At 34.9% G+C, this 23,558-nt stretch overlaps 1 protein-coding gene across 1 annotated transcript in view; it reads right to left on the bottom strand.

The window, feature by feature from the left end:
- Positions 1-15,220, bottom strand: part of MESDC1_1 (FERM central domain) — a 111,156-nt gene extending 95,936 nt beyond the window's left edge. Inside the window, exons 1-8 of the mRNA XM_051208105.1 lie at positions 14,982-15,220; positions 14,847-14,944; positions 14,683-14,812; positions 12,225-12,374; positions 11,290-11,432; positions 8,823-8,950; positions 7,112-7,175; positions 3,583-3,687 (exon numbers count right to left, since the gene is read on the bottom strand). Of these exons, the coding sequence (XP_051067928.1) occupies positions 3,583-3,687; positions 7,112-7,175; positions 8,823-8,950; positions 11,290-11,432; positions 12,225-12,374; positions 14,683-14,812; positions 14,847-14,944; positions 14,982-15,117 (954 nt within the window). The 5' untranslated portion in view covers positions 15,118-15,220. The remainder of the gene's footprint in view (positions 1-3,582; positions 3,688-7,111; positions 7,176-8,822; positions 8,951-11,289; positions 11,433-12,224; positions 12,375-14,682; positions 14,813-14,846; positions 14,945-14,981) is intronic.
- Positions 15,221-23,558: the final 8,338 nt, after the last annotated feature.

Below are 23,558 nucleotides of genomic sequence, written 5' to 3'. Positions count from 1 at the left end.
ACGTTAAAATTAATGAACTGATATCAAAAAGTGGTACACAGTTAAAATGTCAAAATTAGAGTACATCGGCTTGAATGAAAACTCTGGAGAAATAATGAAAAAAGAAATTGGTAAGAGTAAAATAATCTACGTCTTAAATAGGGAATAAAATCCTGTCTCAGTCGACATTTTCTGTCTTCTTATAAATATATCTACCAAAAAACATTTTCGGATGTTTATTTCCCAACTAGTGTCCAACAATTTTAATCAAAACAGATAACGAGGGGAAGGTGAAAAGATTTTATACGGTGGTAGATCATTTTTATGATTTAATAAAATTACAAAATAAACATGTCGAAAGAAAACAGTAATTTTCGTCATTATTATTGTCATTACTATTATCAATAACAATAATTATCTACTTAGTGTTTTAAGCGACAAACAATTAAATTTTCAAAATCATTGTCATGGTTCGAGTCCAAGTTTACCTCAGTTTTTAAAATTCTCCTCGAATAAGCTTAGTGAAAGACTTTTAAATAAAAGCGTACGTACACATAACAGATACTTCACCAGGCTAAAAGACCAAACAAAACTATATATACTATACCAACTCAACTAATTAAAATATATAATTAGTCACAGTTTAATCAGTAGCAAAGTATACAAATAGTATGATGTAATATGATACAACATATGCACATACCAGAACATAAATGACCACAATAGATAATTATATTACCAAATTGTTTTAAGGATACAGATTAAGAAGAAATATTTACATTATTTTAGCAAGTTGTACAAGTAACATTGATTCCAGCAGGTAAATAATTGATTTTAGAATTTAATTGAAATGTTATAGTTTGTGTATTTTTGATCATTGCCGCCTTTGAAGTAAATTACTTAATAATGTAACCACATACGCTATTAAGTTAGTTGAAAAACACGTTCACATGTTCCCCAATATAATATGTATTTATTATGTCAGCTGATGTAAGAGGTAACGTGAAGGATACCTCAGTGTTTAAATAATAAGCTTAGAGAGACTAAATATATCAGATTCAGATAAGAAATTTTGTTATACGAATTGAACCTGGATTTATGTTTAATATGAATAACATTACGAATTGATATGGTTAAATAAATCGATCACTCCACTTAACATGGGGCTTCATCAATCTGAATAGTTTAATATATATGACCAAAACCTATTCGACTTTGCAAAAATCACCACCTATAGCTTTTGTGTTTAACATTATGGAAATTCTTAAAACACTTAATATGCAATTATCAATCGCTTCTAGAGTTGTAATATTTTAAAAATAGAAACAAATTAGTTAGAATAGAAAAATCAAGCAAAATTGACATTCTAAGCAAGAGTTGTACAATTGATTTCCTCATGCATTTCATTAACCAAATGCACGCCAATATACTCGGGCCTTGAGGCAAACCTCATTTGTGAAGACTAGTGGTATTATCAGGGCTAAGTGGAGAAAAGTTTAAATAGGGGTTGATCCTATATTTCCCACTTACATGCTAACCATCAAGTATCATAATATAACTATTAAATAGGAATTTTATGACAAAACTGCACAAATGTATCACAAATAACGTAGTCGAAAAACAACTGAAATATCACAAGAGATGATGAGGCATGCAATGTGATTTGGTTTCAGAAAACAAAAAAAGAAAACAATTAATCTATGGTTTGTTACCGTTAGTTTTTTGTGCTTCTATTTTAGCATTACATTAGTGACAATATTCGGGACTTATTACTAATTATTACTATAAAGTTCAATTCCAGAAAGACTTTACTGGATAGCTGATAAATATAACCGAACTTGGGAATTTAGTCATCATATTCCAGTAAAAAAAATTATGTGCTAACACTCAGTTGTATAAGATAATAATGACAATTGTTAAATAACTTGACGGATAATTTGCTAACCTATAAATTGCTTCTCTAAATGTTTTCACTTATTCTGGTACCTAATTTATCTATCCTTTTATGTGAAAGCTTTGTATCTTTGATATTTTTGAGTGCAAGACGATATGTAATGTAATTTACTAATGAAATAAAACCATATTTATTTTAATTATGGGATTGTGGAGATTGTTGAGTTTCGTTGAAATGAATTGATCAATACTAGAACGCCATCGTGAACTCATTACAGTCAGACATTAACACCGTATGATGCCGGCTCAGTGGTCTAAAGGTTAATCGTTCATGTGCGAGATCAAGGGTCCTGAGTCGGATTTCCGCGTACGTGGTAGTGGATGCACACTATTGAGGAGTGCCTATACTGACATGAAATGAACGTTCAGTGATTCCAGGTTTTCAGTGGTGGTCTAACATCGATCCATGATTTCCATAACAATCATTTTAAACAGCAAAATGGATACTTTTGTATCAGGATTAGAGATGTCATTCAGCTATCCAAAACGAAATATGCAAAGAGCGATTCTAATCTGTTCATAATAATTGGTACAGAATATGAAATATTCGACATCAAGTGTGAAATAATATCTGACATTGTGCGGTAAAAAGTGAACAAAAAACAACCCTATATATTTTACAGATTGTGTGTACTAAAATTTAGGGAATATTTCTAAAGTTATAATTCATATCCTACTGCTCACACTGAAATAAATAAAGCACTGACCAAAAGTGAGATTCTATAATTAAAAAGTGAGCGTTTAAATCCTGTTGACATGAAATGTGACAATTATATCTTAGTATGGTACCAATGTTCAATCCTATCCAACAGAATATAAAATGAATTGATTTAAATGGAATAATTATCTGAAGAACAACAATATTCTCTAACACTTTAATCGACATTTTCTATTTAATTAAATGACAAATAACATTCAGCCATCATTACTTTAAATTTGGACAATAGTAATTTAGGTAACAACCAGAAACATGTAAGGATGTGTGTTTAAGCCTTTGCTCAAAAAAAGAGAACTCTTATGTTGGTTTCAATATACTTATTCTTATAGCAACTGCCCTACAACTAATTTCGATTATGGCTAATTTTTGTTAAGGTCTTTTATTAACTTATTTAACAGACAATATTATTCGGACAGTAACAATTCGTCTATTTCTTTGTACTATGGTGAACACTATATTGGTGTAAACGTGTGTGCTTGATCACATGACAGTCTACGCACATATCTCTCTAGCTTAAATGTTTATCGCTTAAATAGCGCTCTATGAATCATCCTCTTCCTCATGTATATATGTACCCGAATCCTATTAATTGCATTTACCTTGCCTAGCTGCGCCTTATTCGATTCGATTATAAATTCGCCTTTGTATTTGTCCATACACATATATTCACCTGTCTGCTCTAAATCCTCTCGATGTGTATGTAGCTTTGTTATATGTGCCAACCGCTAATAAATTGTATTCGCCGCTTCTTATTGCCTTCTCGTTTCAAACATTGTTGGGATTTATATAATAACGGTTATCAAGGGGATTGACTGACGAAGCTAAGCCACTACATCCTACAGTAAATTTGAATCTAGATAACTAAAAAATCGTCCTTCTGAATAATAATTATAACAATAACAATTAAAATTCTCATCAATATATATACTCACTTTTATAAGAAAGAATGTTATTCCATAGGTTGGTAAAGATCTACATAATTGGACATAGCGTAATTTGGCTTCTTTTTCATCATAGTTGCCCAACTTTTGATATTGCTGAACGACGTTGAAATTCATTTTTTGGAAAAATTTAACATTTTAAAAAATGCGAAAGTTAAGATCAAAATTGAGCTAACGGTTGACTTTTTAATAAAAGATGACAACAATGGAGTAAACTATAAAAAAAGCTTTCAATACTTCGATGGTGTTTCTCCAAAGAAGATACTTGTATAACTTATTAAAATACCGAAAAAAATAAACTTTTTGTAAATGTACAGCGATTTGAGCGGATTTTCTTTTTCTTTTAAAGAGCAGTTACGTGACGAAGGGAAACAGAAAGTATTAGACTTTAAGACGTTTAAGAATTAATAAATATATACTCTTGTCATTTAAAATATCAGCGAGAAAAATAAATGGATGGTACGAATTGCAGTTCGTATACAATCACACCATAGGATGCGAGCAATAGACTGACCAAACTGAGATACGTAATGATGGATTTGGCATCAGTCCAACTATAATAGATGAATAATAGATGAATAAAATACATAAGATTTTCAGACCTGTGATAACTACTAATTAAAACGAAGGAGCGAGCACGTTTAGTAAACATTATGTTGTTCGTTTATGACTAAGACAGATAAATAAATGAGTGAGTAACACCATAATCCACCCCTACCTAGATAGATAAAATGTAATGACCAACAGAGAATTATAATTACCGTGTTTTATGAAAGTATTATTGAATAGGTGTTTCAACGATTAGCCTGATTTCTAGATGTTACTCGTCTTAATTGGACTGAGCACTAAAAACTAGGGAACACAGGGTATTTTTTCTTAGTACGAGACTCTCCGACAGTAGGTATCCATGAGCTCTGTAACAGATCGCGGTGACCAATCAGCCATTAAATTAATGGATTGGCGTCCAATGGTAGACATTTTCAACCTAATCGATTTGTGATATTGTCCAAAGATCAGATAATGCCATTATTGACTAACATTTCACTACAGAAGTGCCTCCACTACATCGGAAACAATTTCTGACTAGGATTTCAGGAACTCATTTCAAGGTATCCCAAGTGATCCTAATCAATGACGAACACTACCATAATACTTTATTATAATTTATTATTACAACGAAACACTATACGAACCAACTAAGAATCAGAATAATAAATTCAAGATGAATCAATTAAAGTGAAGTAATTCTCTTTGGCATATTCGCACGAATGAACATTCAAAAACATTTTCTTACTTTTCCATGAAAGTAAACATTTTTGTTATTATAACTGACTAACGAGTGCCAACTAACATGAAACCTCGATCTACAATTTTCAAATGAATACCTCCAACTATCTAACACCTTGATATAGTGCGCGAGATATCGCGTTCTTAGACTAATGGCTGTATTGTAACTTTGTCGACAGAGTTCAGTTAGTGGTAAAGAACTTGTAAAACATGATATTCACCATCACTCACCGATCAATCGTAAAATTAGTTTATTGGTTACACTAATTTTATTAAAGTTACTAAACCACCATGATTGTCTAGAAGTGAATATCTGTGTAATACGATAGTTTCTTATGTAAAATCTTCCTAAAGATAGTGTTGTTGGGTTTTTTCTAAACAAAATTCCATGTTAAGCTGTGTATTATGAACTTTACACAGGCACCTAAACAAATATTTTTCAATTCAACTCAATTACCGATAATAAGAAATCTTCACATTTATAATAACTATATACCTTATACTTTAACCAAACCAATAATCTCACATAAAATATCTCTTCACAGGTATTTGAAGCACACGAATTATCATCGATTAGATTGGTTTACATGCTAAGTGAATAGTGGGCAGTGAAAATGGATACGATCCAATATGTTGATATAAAACATAGTGAGTGTGTAAAATATCTGGGTTTTTTTTTGTTTATTGCCTATTTAGTAAATTTATTCGATAATAATAATATTATTATGGATGATTAAGATAATTTGAAGAATAAACAGTTAGAATTTCAATTACTGGGTTACATGTTTCAATCTTAATTCATTCCTTTTGGTCTAAGTAGCCAAAATAAATGAACTATCAATAGGTTATTGGAAGAAATTAATTAATTGAATTACTTTTGATAGTGAACAAGTGAGAGGAAGGGAAATAGAACAAATGTACAAAAACAACCTACACAAATATGAATTAGTTTAATTCTATGCATGGATTTTTTCAGTATTACATCCCATCATATATATTCACTAAAAGGCTATCATAACAAAATAACAATAATTATAAGCTTGAATTATGAAGAAAGATATGCACTACAACTATGATTAATGCTATTCATCGTTATTAATACAATAATTAATTAGCATTGTTTTAAAAGAAGTTATTAGTTCCACAATCAGGATAAATGTAAAACTTTACAATGGAAAATAAACGATTATCTAGCTTATTATGAGTGGGACATTTCAATCTGACTAATCGCATCGGTAACCGTTTAGGTTTTTTTAATCAACTTATACACATATACACATCACAGAAAAAATGAATAAATACTGGTGGGCTGAATTATTTAAAGAAAGGTAGAATGTATAAATAGAAAAGATAAACAGGTAACTTTTGTGTGATAGGCTGGGACCAGCTAATAACTGTTTCATGCCGTCTTCAACCGTTTAATAGTGTGCAAAAATTAGATAGCACAAGAGCTTTGATTCTGAATCATCAAAGCCCGAGTTAATTAACTTCCATCAACTTGTTCGATCCATTGATGATTATATGTAATTCAGAAAATAAATCTCATTGTGGTCACTCAGTATTAACTGAAAGATAAAGTTTGTTTTATAGAAGCTCTTATTGGTAGTATTTATTTTTTCTATAGTAAACAAATTGTTAATTATTCTTGAAGTCATAATAATGTAGAATCAGTCGATCAAGTGAATGATCATTAGCCGAAATCACATTTGCAGCAACAAACATCCTGGTTGCAATCGATAGGATAATCGAGATCAGTGGTTGGGAACCTTAGAAGACAGCTGAGAATCGGTTGAGGTGAAACATCTGGATTCATTATTCATTTTTTTCCGAAATCTTGAGTTTCAATATTATTTCATATCCATTTTACCTATTATTTCGTTCCATTTTTGCAATAAATTCTCTATATTTAGTCTTGTCATTGTTAATGTTACCACAATACAGATTCTTTTGTTAATTTTATGATGCTGTGTTGAATTGGTGCGGCAAATCGACCCAATACAAATTCGTTCCAAATTCTACGTTGTTTATAACTGAAAAACCAGATTGACATTGCATCACAGCATGGATTAGAGCTGGAAACACATCAGCCTAGTTTTTCAAGGCACGTTGAATAAAAATATTGAGACCTCTATGATTTTACATAGTTTATTAAAGCTTGAAATACCTCGATGAATCTATTCATATCAACACTTGATAAAACTACGTTGTGATCCATCATTACCACTCAACTTACTTCCAATATTCTTTTCTCGATTCCCTTGGATTTAATATATTCTTTGGGCAACCGATCTTTTAGGCTGAAAAATAATCATATAAATATATATTTCATAAAACTAATCAATACAGTTGCTTAAAATTAAAAAATTAAAACTGAACTACGGATTAAAACGAAATGGCAACAAAACAAAGGGAAACTGTATGTAAAGGAAGTCAATTACCTTGGCCATGTTATGAATAACGAAAAATGACCATTCTCAATGGACCAGGTGTAGTAACTTTTTATCCTCGCTTAGAACCTGCATCCCGAAATCTTCGTATACGTTTTTCGCTTTTTTATACCTAATCTTTTTTATAACTACTGATACTGTTAGTTCTACTAGTCTGGGATTTAGCATGATAATTTTATCTTGAAGAACTAATGTGGTATGGCAACTTGAACCAATCCACATATATGTCAGATTTTACTTCGCATATGATTGACTAACCAAAAAGAATATTTTCACTGAAACGTTTAATTAACACTTTCTTCTCTGGGTTATTAGGTACTGCATCACAATAACTTCAGTCTAGAAAGCTGGATGGAATATTCAGCTTTGAAATCATAAGATGGGTTCAAGTAAATGAGTCATCAGTTATTTTGTCCAGTAACTTTACAAGTATGTATTAAAATAATTAATAGTAGATCAAGTTTACACAGAGAGTAAAGTAACTGAACAAAATGCATAAAATTTGAGTCAGATCATAGTAACAATCTTTATTCAACCGACAATTAAATATTAACTCCGAATAACATAAAACGTCACAAATAATCAATTATTTACAAGATCTATGGTCTAAAATGAGGTGAAAATTGATTAGGAAGCCCTACTGCCGTCTAATATAGACACGAAAAATTGCAGACTACTAAGCATAACTTACACAGAATATGAGTTTACTGTTGAGCAACAAATACCACTGAATTATGTTTGTAGAGTAGTTACCAAATATTAGTTAGACATAAGTTATCTACACACATTTATACACTAAACCGTCATTTTTTTATTTTCTGCTAAAATAAAGTCATCTACTTGAAGATTTTAATTTTGTATTAGTGTTACATTGAATGTGTTGATCACAAACATTCAGACATAAAAAGAATTGATCAAACTTCTTTGATCAAGTTACCAAGCGGAGATTTTTGTAAATTCTGATTTACTACTACATTGACAAAGCTTTCACCATCAAATAGTGAAATATGAGTAAAAACAAATTCGTTTTGTATCATCACATAAAGTGATCCGAAATTTCAAATATCACTTTATGATACAATCTCTTCTATCTCTCTATATTCATCAACTATGTTTTTCTTTTTCACTCATTAGAAAATACAGATTTCTAATGGTATCAATAATAATAATAATAATAATAATAATAATATCATCCGCCCAATGGCCAATTGAAAATATCAACCAGCAAATTTGAACTTTGGACAAGTACACACTGATTACGATTTACAGATCTCTAATTTTTCATATTAATGGATAAATGAACGATAAAATGCACATATATGTAAAATGAAATGAAAAAAAAACAATAAAAATTTGACAAATACTTGACACAAATATAAACAATTTAACGGTTAATTAATTCCCGAATCTAAATACTATTTTAATCGAATTTACTTAGAGAAGTAAACTTAAAGTAACAATAATAACAACAATGATAACAAATTATAATTATCTTACTCTATAGGATTTCGTTTAATTTTCTCTGGTACCCTTGGGCCATATTCAACTTGACATTGTAAAGCAGCTAAATTGATAGCTTGATCTTGTGATATTGGGTGTGTACCATTTAATATAGCTTCCTTAAGCTGCAAATTAAATAGGAATAAATTATACTAATAATTTTCAGAATAACTTCTATGGCTAATTCGTTTGTAATGTGTTAAAGACACAAGAAAACGACTAAACAGTTATCTACTAGTGCGATCTTTAGTGTTTAACAACTGCCTATTCAGTGTCAATCTGTAATGCAAACTGTGCTGATTTGTGAATATCTGAGAAGCAATAAAATAAAATTTATACAGAAAATAGACAAGATGACAAATTTTAATAGCTTTGCACGCATGAACAGAAAAATAAATCTGACCGATAGTCTTAGCTTACACATCTTAAAGATCGGTATAAACAGAGGAACTTCGATCCCTCGAGGGTATTGATTAAGGAAAAACCCTAATATTTATCATAAAAAATACTAAGTAAATCAGGTCACTTGATGTAATCGATGTACCGAGGAATATAATATATTGATTTAGAATTCCGAGGTGGCATTGTGGACAAAGTCTTAAACAGTCCTTACAATTTGGTGCCCCACAAGTTCATCATCTTAAATGAATTGATATAAGCTTTCGTAGAAGCTAAATAAGATAAAGCTAAGTTCCAAACCAGTTGCCGGCACACAGAAAAGTATAGCTGAGCACTGAATATGTTTTCATGACATCATGAAAATGGTAGGTCAGGTCTCGTGTGGCTTCATGAAACGCCCCGCTTATAAGCACTTGGCCACTGTAAGCCCTTTACGATTCATTGAAGTACCCCAGTCTACTTTGTAAAACTGCAAGTTTGATAACAAATGTGGATCCTTATGAAAAGGAATTTCACAAAGTTTGCGTAAGGACACAGAAAACGTGTGATCGGAGCATGCTAATAAGTTGGAAACAGCAGCTGAATATGATCACTACCGGAAACGTTTTCAGTTCATCGGAACCATTGGCAGAAAGAAGCCTGATATCAATAAAAAGACCTGTGAGGTTAATCAGCAGCATCCCAAGGGGTCTTGGAAGATGGGTAAAGTTTTCTGAGGAGGAGTTGGAAGGATCTTTCACCCATACAACGTTGGTAAGACTGTCCCGCTTTGCTTGACCGGTGATTACCGACCCATCTAATGAAGCGGAAGCATACATGGGACTCCTGTTTTTGTGAATTCGCAAGTCATTAGGTCAGAACTACTTGCGCCTGGCTCTCTTTAAGGATGGTAATGAACATATGGTCAAAGGACCAACTGGATTATTTGGAAAGCTCTGGTAGACAGTGTTTCGAAGCTATCATACTTACTGCAGACCAATAATAACTGTTTCTCAATACTAGAGCCGCCTTCGACTATTTGAACAGGGCTGTACTTAGAGATTGTCTGTTGAAGGTTGTGTCTAAGAAATTCAGTAACATCTTTAAGGCTTTTCAAAAAACTACCTCCTTCTAATTTTTAAAGTAGTGACGTTAAGTAGTGTTGCCCCGCCTCAGCATTCCCCTTTGATTTTGACATCAATGATATTTTGGAAGCGGCTCTGATGGAACTAAGTAGTGGTAGCGCGAATTCGTTACCTGGAAAACGACTTAGCAATATCAAGTATTAGGATGATATTGTTTTTCTGCGAGATGAAACACAAGTTATCAAAACTGCATTTAATCAGTCAACAGTTGGTGTCCATGAGTATGGTATATATTTTGCACCTTTTAGATGTGAAGTACCTCTGCGACACTGAGAAGCCGGTGCCTGCGATCAATCTTTGCAGTAATCAGTTGAAAATAGTTGTGTGTTGTTTGTTTGTAGTGGCACAAGATATGAAATAAATCTATGCATAGTGAAAGCCAGAGAGGATTATGACAATCTACGACAACTTTGGCATCGTTATTGTGCTAAACTAATCGTAGAATGTCGGGTTTACAAAGCTGAGGTGAGAGTAGTTATACTTTATGGTTTTTGACATGGGCACCCAGAGCTGAGAGTGCTCAGAGACTTGGCGTTCCATTATACTTATCTTTGAACAATACTTTTAACTGAGTAGAACTAAACAGACATGGAATGGGAAAAATGAAGTATTCTTCCATGTCGATGCGTGTTATTTGTCATTAACTAGATTTTACAATTCATCCTCATCAGAAACAAACTGAAGACAAAATGAAATTATATTAATTTATGATAACTATCTCAATTCTACGAGCAGAAAAATCAATAACTGAAGTAATATTCTGTTCAAAAAGGTATGGTAATTGTTCATGTATTCGATCTGATGAGCATTATGAGGGAGAGTTAGGCACACTTGCAATATTCTGTACTAACGAATATCCGAAACATTTTTACACACTTAAAAGTAATCAAAAATTGTGACGAAGCTTAAATAGTTAATGCAAAGGCTTATCGTAACCTCACCTGAACATAAAGAAGGTTTAGTTGAACAGGATCCCGAGTATCTATATTCTGGTCGGAGTAGAAATACTTCCTTCGGAGAAGCAGAATTTCCGACTCATCAACTCCATGTTGACGAAGCGTTTTGCCAGGTGCTAACCAATTAACTAAAAACAGAAACATATTTTAGGTTTATGAAAATCGTTTCAAGTGAACATTTGTGTCAGTCAGTTATATGAAAAGTAGATCCTAGCCCATATGTTCATCCGTTTAAGCTGCAAAACCACTTTATCACAGACGGATGCCAGAGTGACGTAAGAAGCTAACCGTAGCAACCGTAGTAGAAGAGATTAGGCGCAGAAGACATGATTCGAGAAAATATAGAGTTGAGAAATAAATACATAAAGCATCCCCTTCATAAAATTTAAGTAATCTGAAGACAAAACTGATATGCAGATGTTTTGTTCAACAGCTTATTACATGAAATAAGTAGCTGAAAACAGCACTAACTAACAACTTCTAGAACCATGCACAGATAATTCAAACACCTAGTAACGGATTCATACGATCTAGATAAAGTGAGAAACCCACTGTTTTAAAATACCAAGTGAAGTTAACTAAGGTAAAAAATTAAAAACGAATTCCAGCTATAGATATGAAAATACAAAGCAGCTAACTTAATCTACAATTACACAATTGATATCGGGTCAATTTTAACTTTAATTGTTATGAACCAGGTATTCCAGTTACTATTTTATCGCTCACAAAATGCAAACTACATTTACGCAAACAATTAAGTAGAATAAAGATTTCATTGTATAATTTACGGGTGAATCAAAATAATCATTGGGAATGCTTAAATTAGCAATGTGATTGATGACAGGAAGAAATAAATTTAAGATATAATGATGAAGTTGTTTAACGCCATTATAGCTGAGACTGCAAGAAATACAACTTACACTCATCGTCTGTATGTAATTTTTGTTTCATCTTCTCTAATTTTTCCAAGTTTCTGATGCTGCCTCTACCTTTCCTCAGTGTTAGCGTGCGCATCTTTTCATCGTCATCGGATGGTCTTATTAATGAGTACTCTTCATAGTTAGTGATACCTAAAAGCGACAAGCGAATGAAACAAAAAGAAAACGAGTTATATTCCTCATAAAAATGCTATCTATTTCGAGTAGTTAGAAACATTATTTCAGTTAAGTTCGGTTAGATGAATTGAAGGTTTAGAAAGACGTATGGCTACGTAACTTGGAACACTAATCTGACAAGGTTATAGTGAAACAAGCATTTATGAAGCTCACTAACAAATTACAGAATTTCGTGATAAACGACGAACCACATTCCTCTCATGGAGGAAATTCCAATTGAAACCCACTAACTGAAAGTCTAGTCTCTAAACCTATGATGCACAATTTCTCCAGAGTAAATAAATAACCGGATTAAGTCAACACAAGTTTAGATATTAGCAAGAAAACAATGCAGAACATTTTAGCACAATCAGGAATAATAGGTCTGGATATATCAACGTCAAGTTATTCTTGGTCAAGTCACGAAGCATCAAAAAGTTTTTCTACTCATTGGGACATTAAAAAAAATTATCATTAAATCTCTACCCAATGTTCAATTTATTTGAAACTACAAAGTCCATCCTCGACATTCGTACCTATGGTCCACAGTTCAATTTAAACTAGTAAAAAATAAAGGCTAATCACATTCTCTACTTATAGCAAAAATTAATAATATAAAACCAAACAGGTAGATATTTTTGCAGCATAACATATTTTCAGCTGTTTTACAGGTTTTATTACAGAAAATATCTTACTTTAAGTAGCAAGGCAATTCAGTAGATTGGTATCGTTTTATTGTAAAATTATTTTAAAGGTAGTGGTTGTAAACGATGACTGTCTAGTAAGTGCAGGAGAAGAGCAATGTGATATGTATTATAAGTCTATTTCAGATGAATTCTGCACTTGTAACGTCCGACATTTTTACTAACTAGAACTTGAAACTGGCCTTCAATGCCATGGTTACTCTTACCATTTGAATGTAGATCCCGTAAGTCAATTTACATCGCCGATTTATCACAGACAAATGAGACTCCAGTACTAAGTGGTGGATAAGCTGAGGTTTATATTGGCCCTAAAATAGTTGAAAATAAGGATCTGAAGAGTAAACTTCCGGTTACCTCACTGGATTTCATAATCCTTAGTTATTAAGGACTTCAAGTCCTAATACTAATAAAAATTACTCGACGGCATGTTATTTTTTATGTATTTACTAAACGCGTGTGTTTTCAATATCTACGAAAGGGCAATACTATTGTTCAAACCAAGCTTTCAAAGCAATACCCACAACTTGATGAACCGGTTAGAAACCGTAGTCTTCCGTAAACATATGTTACCTTACGTAACGTAAACTGTTATGAGACTGGTGATTTTAGTTAAGTGCCTAGTTGATGACAATAAATCAGTTTAGCTAATAATGAGATTGTGTTCCGTATTTGAAAAAGTTCAGAATACTTTTGGTATTTAAAAAATAAATGATAAAGTAAATAAGCTTGAGTAAGAAGTCAAGAACGAGAAACTCGATGCACCAATACACTGGTAAAGGAAACGAAATGTCCTCCAAGAAAAAAGCTAATATCAGCTTCTCGAAAACTGTATAGAAAGCTATAAACCTTGCATACAGAGATTAGTGTTTGAAAATACTCGACAATTGAAACAAGAATACTTGAGATAACACGATTACTAAGTGAGATTACTCGGAACATCAGATATGGTTCTTAAGACTGCTGGAATTTTCCTACTACTGTCGAGCATCTAGTGACTGAAAAGCATGAGAAAGAGGCATATACGTTTTAAGACATCGATCTACATAAATAAAGGACTTAGATGTTACTTTCCGGTGACACGCCGTTACAGTTTACGACTGAAATTCGATGTAGTTTGCTATGAAAACGGTGACTAATTAAAAAAACGAAATTAAGTAAACCTAAAAAGACGCAATTTGGTTTGATCGGCAAATTACTACAAAAATAATCAGTGGATTAAATTACAATACAACTGATATAATTGACGAAATAACTGAATGTGAGGTTTAGCAAAGGACGGTGTGTGAATTACTGTAGTTAACGTTTAATTGTGAGTTGATCTAAAGAGGCTTTGCACACATTAACAAAAGCTTCCATATCGAAACTTCTTAGTGAGTCCTTTATGAGACAAGACAAATAATATTTTGCTAACCAAGCATGATGTCGATGTAAAAGTGGGTAACAAATTGATGTGACTGAAAATTAGTTACAATTGCCATGCTAAAACGTGCAATTTACATCCATTCCAGTGAGGGAATATACACATTTTAATGTTAAAAAGTAACCCGAAGTACGGTAACATACAGTAAAGTGTAACGCACCTATTTTAGCACAAATCGTAAACATAAGTTCAGAAACAGTTTTGCTATCGTCCACCTGTAGTGTTTTCCTTGTCTCATCCATCGTCTGTATAACAAGAAGACGAAGCTTGGAACGATATTGAACCTCAAACTGAAACGAATAAAAATAAGGAAGCGCATGTTACATTATCACAGAAATGGTAATATGAAAGCATTCTTGAATTATCCAACCAAAACGAGTGCTTGGGGTCTGGATCTGGCACAAAAATGCCATACTCTGATGCTAAATGGAAGTTACGGACAGTGGCATATAAACATACGATTTAGACAAGCTGCTTCTCTAATTTTTGATTGAACTTCATGACAGAGATCGTAAACGGTGATATCTTTAGTGAACTTCAAAGAATAACAATTCCCTGAATTTGGAAATCTGATGAGGAGGCTGACAGCTAACATAGTATGGTTTTCAATTGAAATAGTATAGTTAGGCTGAAATCCACAACATTCTACAGATGTTCGAATTGCCCCGCTTTACGACCTTCAGGATATAAGGTCTTCATCACATCAAATTAGACGAACGATTACCACTAACATAATTTGCAAATTTTTCCAGACAAAAGCAGTGACTTCATCACTTTATACAACCTCTGTGAAAAATATATCTGTTGATTTTCAGACATTAAAAAGTATAAATTTTTGAATCATACATTCATGAACTTACTTACACCTGTTACTCCTCGTGAAGGAGCATAGACCGCTCACCAGCATTCTCCATCCAACCCTGTCCTGGGCAATCCTTTCCAGCTCCTTCCAGTTGTAATTCATCCTTTTCATATCTGCTTCTATTATCCGACGTAATGTGTTCTTTGGCCTTCCTCTTTTCCGCTTCCCTTCAGGATTCCAAGTTAGAGCTTGCCTCGTGATGCAGTTTGACGATTTGCGTAATGTATGTCCTATCCATTTCCATCGTCTTTTCCTAATTTCCTCTTCAGCTGGAAGTTGGTTTGTTCTCTCCCACAGAAGGCTATTGCTGATGGTATCCGGCCAATGGATGTTGAGTATCTTGCGTAGACAGCTATTTATAAATACTTGTACTTTCTTGATTGTGGTTGTTGTAGTTCTCCAAGTTTCAGCTCCATACAGTAGAATTGCCTTGACGTTCGTATTGAAGATTCTCACTTTGATATTGGTTGAAAGTTGTTTTGAGTTCCATATGTTCTTCAATTGTAGGAATGCGGCCCTTGCTTTGCCAATCCTCGCCTTTACGTCTGCATCTGAACCTCCATGCCTATCGACGATGCTTCCCAGATATGTGAAGGATTCTACATCTTCCAGAGTTTCGCCATCAAGGGTGATTGGATTGCTGTTCTCCGCTTTGAATTTGGGGACCTTTGTTTTCCCCTTGTGTATGCTGAGGCCTACTGATGCAGAGACTGCTGCTACATTGGCTGTCTTTATCTGAATCTGTTCACGTGTACGTGATAGGAGGGCTAGGTCATCTGCGAAGTTCAGATCGTCTAATTGGTTCTGAGCTGTCCATTGTATTCCGTGTTTTCCTTCAGATGTCGAGGTCTTCATAATCCAGTCGACCACCAGAAGAAAGAGGAAGGGAGAGAGTAAACAGCCTTGTCTGACTCCGGTCCTTACTTGGAATGCATCTGTCAGCTGTCCTCCATGCACGACCTTGCACTGTAGTCCGTCGTATGAGTTCCGGATAATATTGAAAATCTTTTCAGGAACTCCGTAGTGTCGAAGAATTTTCCATAATGTCCTCCTATCTACACTGTCGAATGCCTTTTCATAATCAATGAAGTTGATGTATAGTGACGAGTTCCACTCAACTGATTGTTCGACGATGATCCGTAGTGTTGCAATTTGGTCTGTGCACGACCGATCCTTTCGGAATCCAGCTTGTTGATCTCGAAGTTGGGCATCTACTGCATCCTTCATCCGGTTCAGCAACACCCTGTTGAAGACTTTCCCTGGTATTGACAGTAGTGTAATGCCTCTGTAGTTTTCACATTTGCTCAGATCTCCTTTCTTTGGAATCTTGATGAGGTGTCCTTCTTTCCAGTCCATTGGCACTTCTTCCTCCTCCCAAATCTTTTTGAATAGAGGGTAAAGCATGCTTGTGGTTACTTCGACGTCTGATTTCAGTGCTTCAGCTGGTATGTTGTCGGGTCCTGCTGCTTTCCCGTTCTTGATTTGTCTGACGGCCATTCTAATTTCTTCCGTCGTTGGTGGGTTGACATCTATAGGAAGATCTGTGTGTGCTGCTTCGATGTTCGGTGGATTCATTGGAGCCGGCCTATTCAGGAGTTCCTCGAAGTATTCTACCCATCTGTTTCGCTGTTGTTGAATTTCAGTGATTGGCTTGCCTTCTTTGTCTTTGACCGGCCTCTCTGGTTTACTGTATTTCCCTGATAGTTTCTTCGTTGTATCGTAAAGCTGTTTCATATGTCCTTCTCTAGCAGCTTTTTCCGCCATTGTTGCTAATTCTTCCACGTATTTCTTCCTGTCGGCTCTAATGCTCCTCTTCACTTGCTTGTTTGCTTCTATGTATTCAGCTTGTGCTTGGACTTTCTCTGCTCGTGTTCGGCTGTTGTTAATTGCTGTCTTCTTGTTCTTCCTTTCTTTGATCTTGTCCAGTGTTTCTATAGAGATCCATTCCTTATGATGGTGTTTCTTTAGGCCCAGAACCTCTTGACACGTTGAAGTCAATGTTTCTTTGATGCCTTTCCAGTTGTCCTCCATGGTAGTTTCTTCTTCCTTCAGTAGATCTTGAAAGGCTTGGAATCTGTTGTTGAGAGCTATCTTGAATTCATTGAGTTTGTCAGTATCTCGAAGGAAGGCTGTATTGAACCTTTGTAATGCTGCTTGTCCAGTTGTCCAGTTCTTTTTTAGCTTCAGTCTTAAATTGGCTACAACCAGGTGGTGATCTGAAGCTACGTCAGCTCCTCTCCTGGTTCTCACATCTTCCATTGTCCTTCGGAATTTTTTTTTGATGCAAATATGGTCTATCTGGTTCTCTGTAGTGTGGTCCGTTGAGATCCATGTGGCTTTGTGTATACGTTTGTGTGGAAATATTGTGCCTCCTATGACTAATTTGTTGAATGCACACAAATTTGCAAATCTTTCTCCATTTTCGTTCCTCTCTCCCAGTCCATGTCGTCCCATAATATCTTCATATCCAGTGTTGTCTATTCCGACCTTGGCATTTAGATCTCCCATCAGAATGGTGAGGTCCTTTCTTGAGCATTTCTCTATGATTGACTGCAGCCGCTCGTAGAATTGATCTTTAATGTCGTCGTTGCTATCATTGGTGGGTGCATAACATTGGATAATATTCATTAAGATCCCCTCCTTCTTTGTTTTGAATGATGCTTTGATGATTCTGGATCCGTGGGATTCCCATCCTACATGTGCATTTCGTGCTACTTTGGACAGCATTAGAGCAACTCCCTGTGTGTGTGGAGCATTTTCCTCTTCGTGACCGGAGTATAGCAGCATCTCTCCCGTAGCTAGCCTTTTCTGTCCAGCTTGGGTCCAATGGGTTTCGCTGATTTCCAGTACTGCCAAGTTGTATCTCCTCATTTCCGTTGCTATTTGGCTGGTCTTCCCGGTTTCCCACATTGTTCTAACGTTCCATGTACCTATAAAAATTTTTGCTCTGGTTGTTAGAAGGGGCATCGGCCTCGTGGCTTCCGAAGGAATTCGGCTTTCACCATGAAGCGTCATAATTCTTCTAAATGAAGACCTTCTAACTCTCAGGGCAGAGTTAAAATGGTTTGAATTATTTTTTCTGGTAAGCGTTTTTTTAGCGAGTTAGTTTTCTACGGGATGGGGACGCTAACCCCATGCCCAACCCTCCTCCTTTACCCGGGCTTGGGACCGGCAGTAACTCTAGAAGAGCTACAGGCGGAGTTATACATTCATGAAACGGGATATATAAAAAAAATTAGGTTCACGAAAATGGTTTCAACAAATTTTCTCATCACTGGGCTCCTTAGTGAATACTATGGAAATTTATAATTTAGATTAAAGGTTAAACAACAGACATTTGTGCAAATACTCAGTATGAGCAGTCGAACAAATCTCATACGAACTGAAAGCATGTATTGACGAACGTTCATGCCGTTATCACAGAAATAGGTTAGCAGTAATATTCCTCTTAACCTAAACCAATTTTCGTCTTGATGATCACATGTACGGCACTTACTTTATCAAATTATGGACATTCACGTAACTGAAAAGATCTTATAGTGCATAATCTATTATAGTAGTATATAATCTGTCTTGATTTTAAAACTCAATTTTTGGACGAATTGATTCGTAGATTCCGTATAAGTTGTTGCACACAGCTAAATTCTATAGACAGTAACTTCTTACTATGTATCTATGGGTACTAATGTACCGATGAATAAATATTTTCAGAACGTCCATTAGTTGGTTTCTTGATGGTCCTGTGATACCGTTACGATGGGTCGTGTATTATGATAAAGTCAGAAGGGGACCGATAAAAGCTAGTGAGGAATGCATTTTAGTAATGATCTGGCGGTAGCTCTCAAAAGAAAATTGTACTGTCTAAAGATGTTTGAGTGATTAGTCCGTTTAGCTAGTAGACGATCATTTTTTCATGGTAATTTTGTGAAACGTCGAGAAAGATTATTATGAAACATAGATATCATTAAGCAGTTCCGCGTTGACCGAGTTGAAAGCTTCAGAAGTGTCCTGAGTTGTGCAAGAAGTAACAAGAGAACATCGAAGGCATTCAGTCAAACTGCAAGTTAAAAGAGTAACTTAGCAAAGGCTTATTAAGTGATATATCCCTTACTCTCTCGCACAATGTATGCCAAAAGTAACGATGCAACTATTAAGAGGTGACAGGATTCCATACAACTGACTGACATCAGGTGACATTTAACACTAAATCATAAAAATTTACAAACTCATCTTTTCAACCTTTACAGACATCAACTTTCAGACAGACTACACACAAAAGTTCATCAACTACATTCGATGCACGTAATGATAACAATAGTAACAACAGTAATTTATCCATTACTGTTTCTTTGCATTACACAAATAGTCAGCATGATGGTCGTGTATCACAATTTATTGCTGAAGTCGCTCATTTAGGTAGTCTGTCGCATAGATGTCGTGGCTATAATAATCACTTTTCTAATTCGAAACTAACACAACCCATAATTCAATTTGTAAGTATTCAAAAACAACAAAACTTATCTATTTATTCATTTGAGTATTTGTATTGGATATTTTGAATGAAATGTAGAGGAAGTTTCAGAATGATATGGGTATATTTAAAATGTCCTCAAATCCATGCTAGCTTTTGTTGTTAGAGTGAAATGTGATCAGAGGCTCGCGGTGAGAGAATACAGTGATAAAGAAAAATGGTTTATCTTCATCTGCACTATCTAGTGTGTATGGGATAGACGTCCATATCGCCTAAATGCATGCAGGCTGCTCACTGTATACCGCGCTTCCCCTGTGATGTGGAGGTCTTCATAATTCAATCAGCCACTAGAAGAAAGAGAAAGTGGGAGAGTCGGTGGCCTTGTCTGATACCGGTCCACACTTGGAAAGTATCTGTCAGCTGTCGTCCATACATGACTTTACAGTGTAGTCCGTCGTATGAACTCCGTACGATGTTGAAAATCTCAGGTACACCATACTGTCGAAGAATGGTAGGTAAGATTTTCTTACAAACTCTGTCAAACTATCTCACAGTCAAAGATATTTATACATGGTAATGAAATTCATTTAGATGTCTGCTCAGAAATAGTCTCCAGTGTCGCGACTTGGCCGGTGCACAACCAAATCCTTCTGAATCCAGCCTGTTGATCTCGAAGTTGGGTGTCTAGTGAATCTTTTATTCGGTCAAACAGAACACTGTTAAAAGCTTACCCTAGTATTGACAGTAGTATGACCTCTTTGTGACTTTCATATTTGGTGAGATTAGTGGTTCAATAGATTTTTATTAAGGTTATGGAACATCACAGTTGGAGCGCGAGTTTGGCTTTCTCAAACGCAAAATTTTTAACATTTAATGTAAAGTAATGAAAAAGGTAACGCCTGCGCAAAATATCAAAGAAAATAAATACTTGCAATTACTCAGAGGTTTTCATCCAACTCTTAGCCAATCAACCTTAGCTGTCAAATCTGTCTACTCCTTATTTCAATAGGAATGTCGGCTCCACCAATTTATCAAAGAAGGACATGTCACTGTGATATCTAAAGCGTAATAGAGAATTTCCCACAGACGTCACATATTTTACTTATAAATAATCTCGCCTCGACATCCCAGCATGGATTTCCTAGGTCCAGATCATGCGATACATGCCTAGTAGACTACCTGAATGATATTACTCAGAAACGAGACAACGGACTCCTTGCACCAATCCTATTCTTAGACTTTAAGAAAGCCTTTGATAAGGTCCCACACTAAAGGCTTCTCGTCAAACTAAAGTCCTTCAGAATAAACAACCCACTATACTCACGGTTTGCTTCGTTCTTAACGGGACGCAAAGAGATACTAAGTTTCTATAACTGTCAACACTTGGACCAATTAACAGTGGTGTCATCCAGGGAAACGTATTAGTTCCACTCTTGTTTCTCATGCTTATAAACGATATATGTAACATCATAAGATTTGGTAAACCATACTTATATGCTGATGATCTCAAAATAGTATACAGCTATGAGCCTGAGACTCCAAGTGAAAGTGTATCCATGATCCAAAAGGACATCAATAACTTAACTATCTGGGGTAAAGAATTGCAATTACCGTTCAACCTCAAGAAGTGCGAGATCATGCAGTTTGGAAAGCATCTTCATGAACTGCAACTTTACTTGAATAAAAGTAGAGTCCATACACTCAATTCACTACACGGTCTAAGAATTAGTTACACAAGAAGCCTGAACTTTGAGGAACATGCCTCCTCTATTATTTCTAAATGTAGACGGCTGATTGGTTTCATGATGAGAAATTTTTTCACGACAGAGGCTAAGCTTATTCTCTACAAAATATGTGTACGACCTTCTCTTGAATACTTCTTTCCTATCTTCCCTAATATGAAAACCACAGACATGATAAGAGTGGAAGACGTTCAAAGATGCTTCACATACCAACTGCTAGGAAGTAACTTCAATCTCGATTACACAGATAGATGTAAGGACCCCTCATTATGGCACCGTAGGCTAGGGAACGATTCAATATTTCTCTAAAAAACGGTATATGGACTGTCATTTCTAACCTCCTGCCCAACTTCGATCCATGATCAAGCATATAGACTGAGAAACAACGCAATTACACTGCTGGCCGTAAACACCAAAAACAAATGCGTTGTAAGTTTTTTACAGTGCGGTATGGTTTATTGTGGAACAGGTTGCCAATATCTGTCCGTAACTGTGACACTTTTACCAAATTCAAAAGGCTAATAAACATGTTACTAGACTCTAAAGAGCTTCAACTGCTACTTGAACTCCCGCCCACTAATGAAACGCTTTATTATGGACTAGCTGATATCTAGACGGGACAAGAATATAACGAGCCCCATTGTTATTAATATGAATATAACTAAATTACAGAACATATGGTTTATCCTCTCCTATTATTCATTATTTATTAATCATGGCCTTAAGCTCCCAACCCTCACTTTCGGTTCCAAAACCTCTCCAATAGTTAGAGATAAATTATTCTTCATAAGTGTCAAGTCCTTTTATCCTAATGCGATTAGACAGACAACTCACTAATCTTATGACTTGGTCAGTGTTTTATTTTTCTTACACAGAAAATTTCGCAATTTTATACTAATTTATATTCTTTGACTTGATATTGGTCCTTAGTATCTTTAAGCCACATATAATCTAACCTACCTTTTTTACTTTTACCATTAGTTATCTTCACAGCAGTGTGATATACTAAATGGATGTCTAAATCACAATACAAATGCTTTAAACATCTGATTTGCTTGTAACATCGAACTAGTAGAGACAGTGTATTCCAACTATGGGCTTTGATCAAAGCAATATTCATACTTACCACAAACATAAGAGAGCCTAACATCACAAAAGGAGTGAGGGTGGCGTTACTGACCAGCAAACATGATGGTGAAGAGATAACTTCAATTCACCCATGTCTGTAGGGCAGAAAATTTTGTTTAATTACGGCTCCTTTTGGTCTAGTGGGATGTCACGAACTTATGGTATTGATGCTGTTTATTATGCGGAATATCTCATGAAATCGTGTATAGAACGCTGAATTGGTTTCACTTCCTACTGAGTTATCCTACTGCTCGGAAACTAGACAATCCGCTTAAAACGAAGCCTACTAAAGACCCTATGAAGTCTGAAAAAAGGGCTCATACAGCTTCGATAAAAAAAGGGAGGTAGCCATTTGTGTATCTGAATACTGTTTTTAGCACTATATTTCATAACTACACATAATCCCATACCTCCAGCTTCTTTCTGAACCACTTCCATTTGTCAGTTGTTTATCCACTGATAACTTGTTCACACTAACTTTTTTCAACTTATCAGAATGCTCTTGCTTAATAAATACCTTAATAAAAGAGAATTAGACTTAGTAGTCATACCTTAGCTATCTCTTCATGAACATTGTCTGCTCTGCTTCTCCTCATTTCTTTTTCTTGCACCATTTTTCAGCCTTCTTGAGATATGCTACCGAAAACATGTGGAACTGGTGATTTCATCATGCACCATCATTAAAACCTAAGATATTCTAAAGCGATATAAGGTCGTGATTTTCAGAAGCCCCCAACTTCACATGGATCTATTCTCGACCATCAGTTGTACGTCGCGACGTAACTTCCATGAATCGCGCAAACTGTGATACTGACTAAAACCATCTAAATTCA

This window comes from Schistosoma haematobium, chromosome 2, assembly GCF_000699445.3.
Source record: "Schistosoma haematobium chromosome 2, whole genome shotgun sequence".
NCBI classification, from domain to species: domain Eukaryota; kingdom Metazoa; phylum Platyhelminthes; class Trematoda; order Strigeidida; family Schistosomatidae; genus Schistosoma; species Schistosoma haematobium.
Note: the sequence above shows the minus strand (reverse complement) of the source record. Positions and strands in the feature narration are given on the sequence as shown.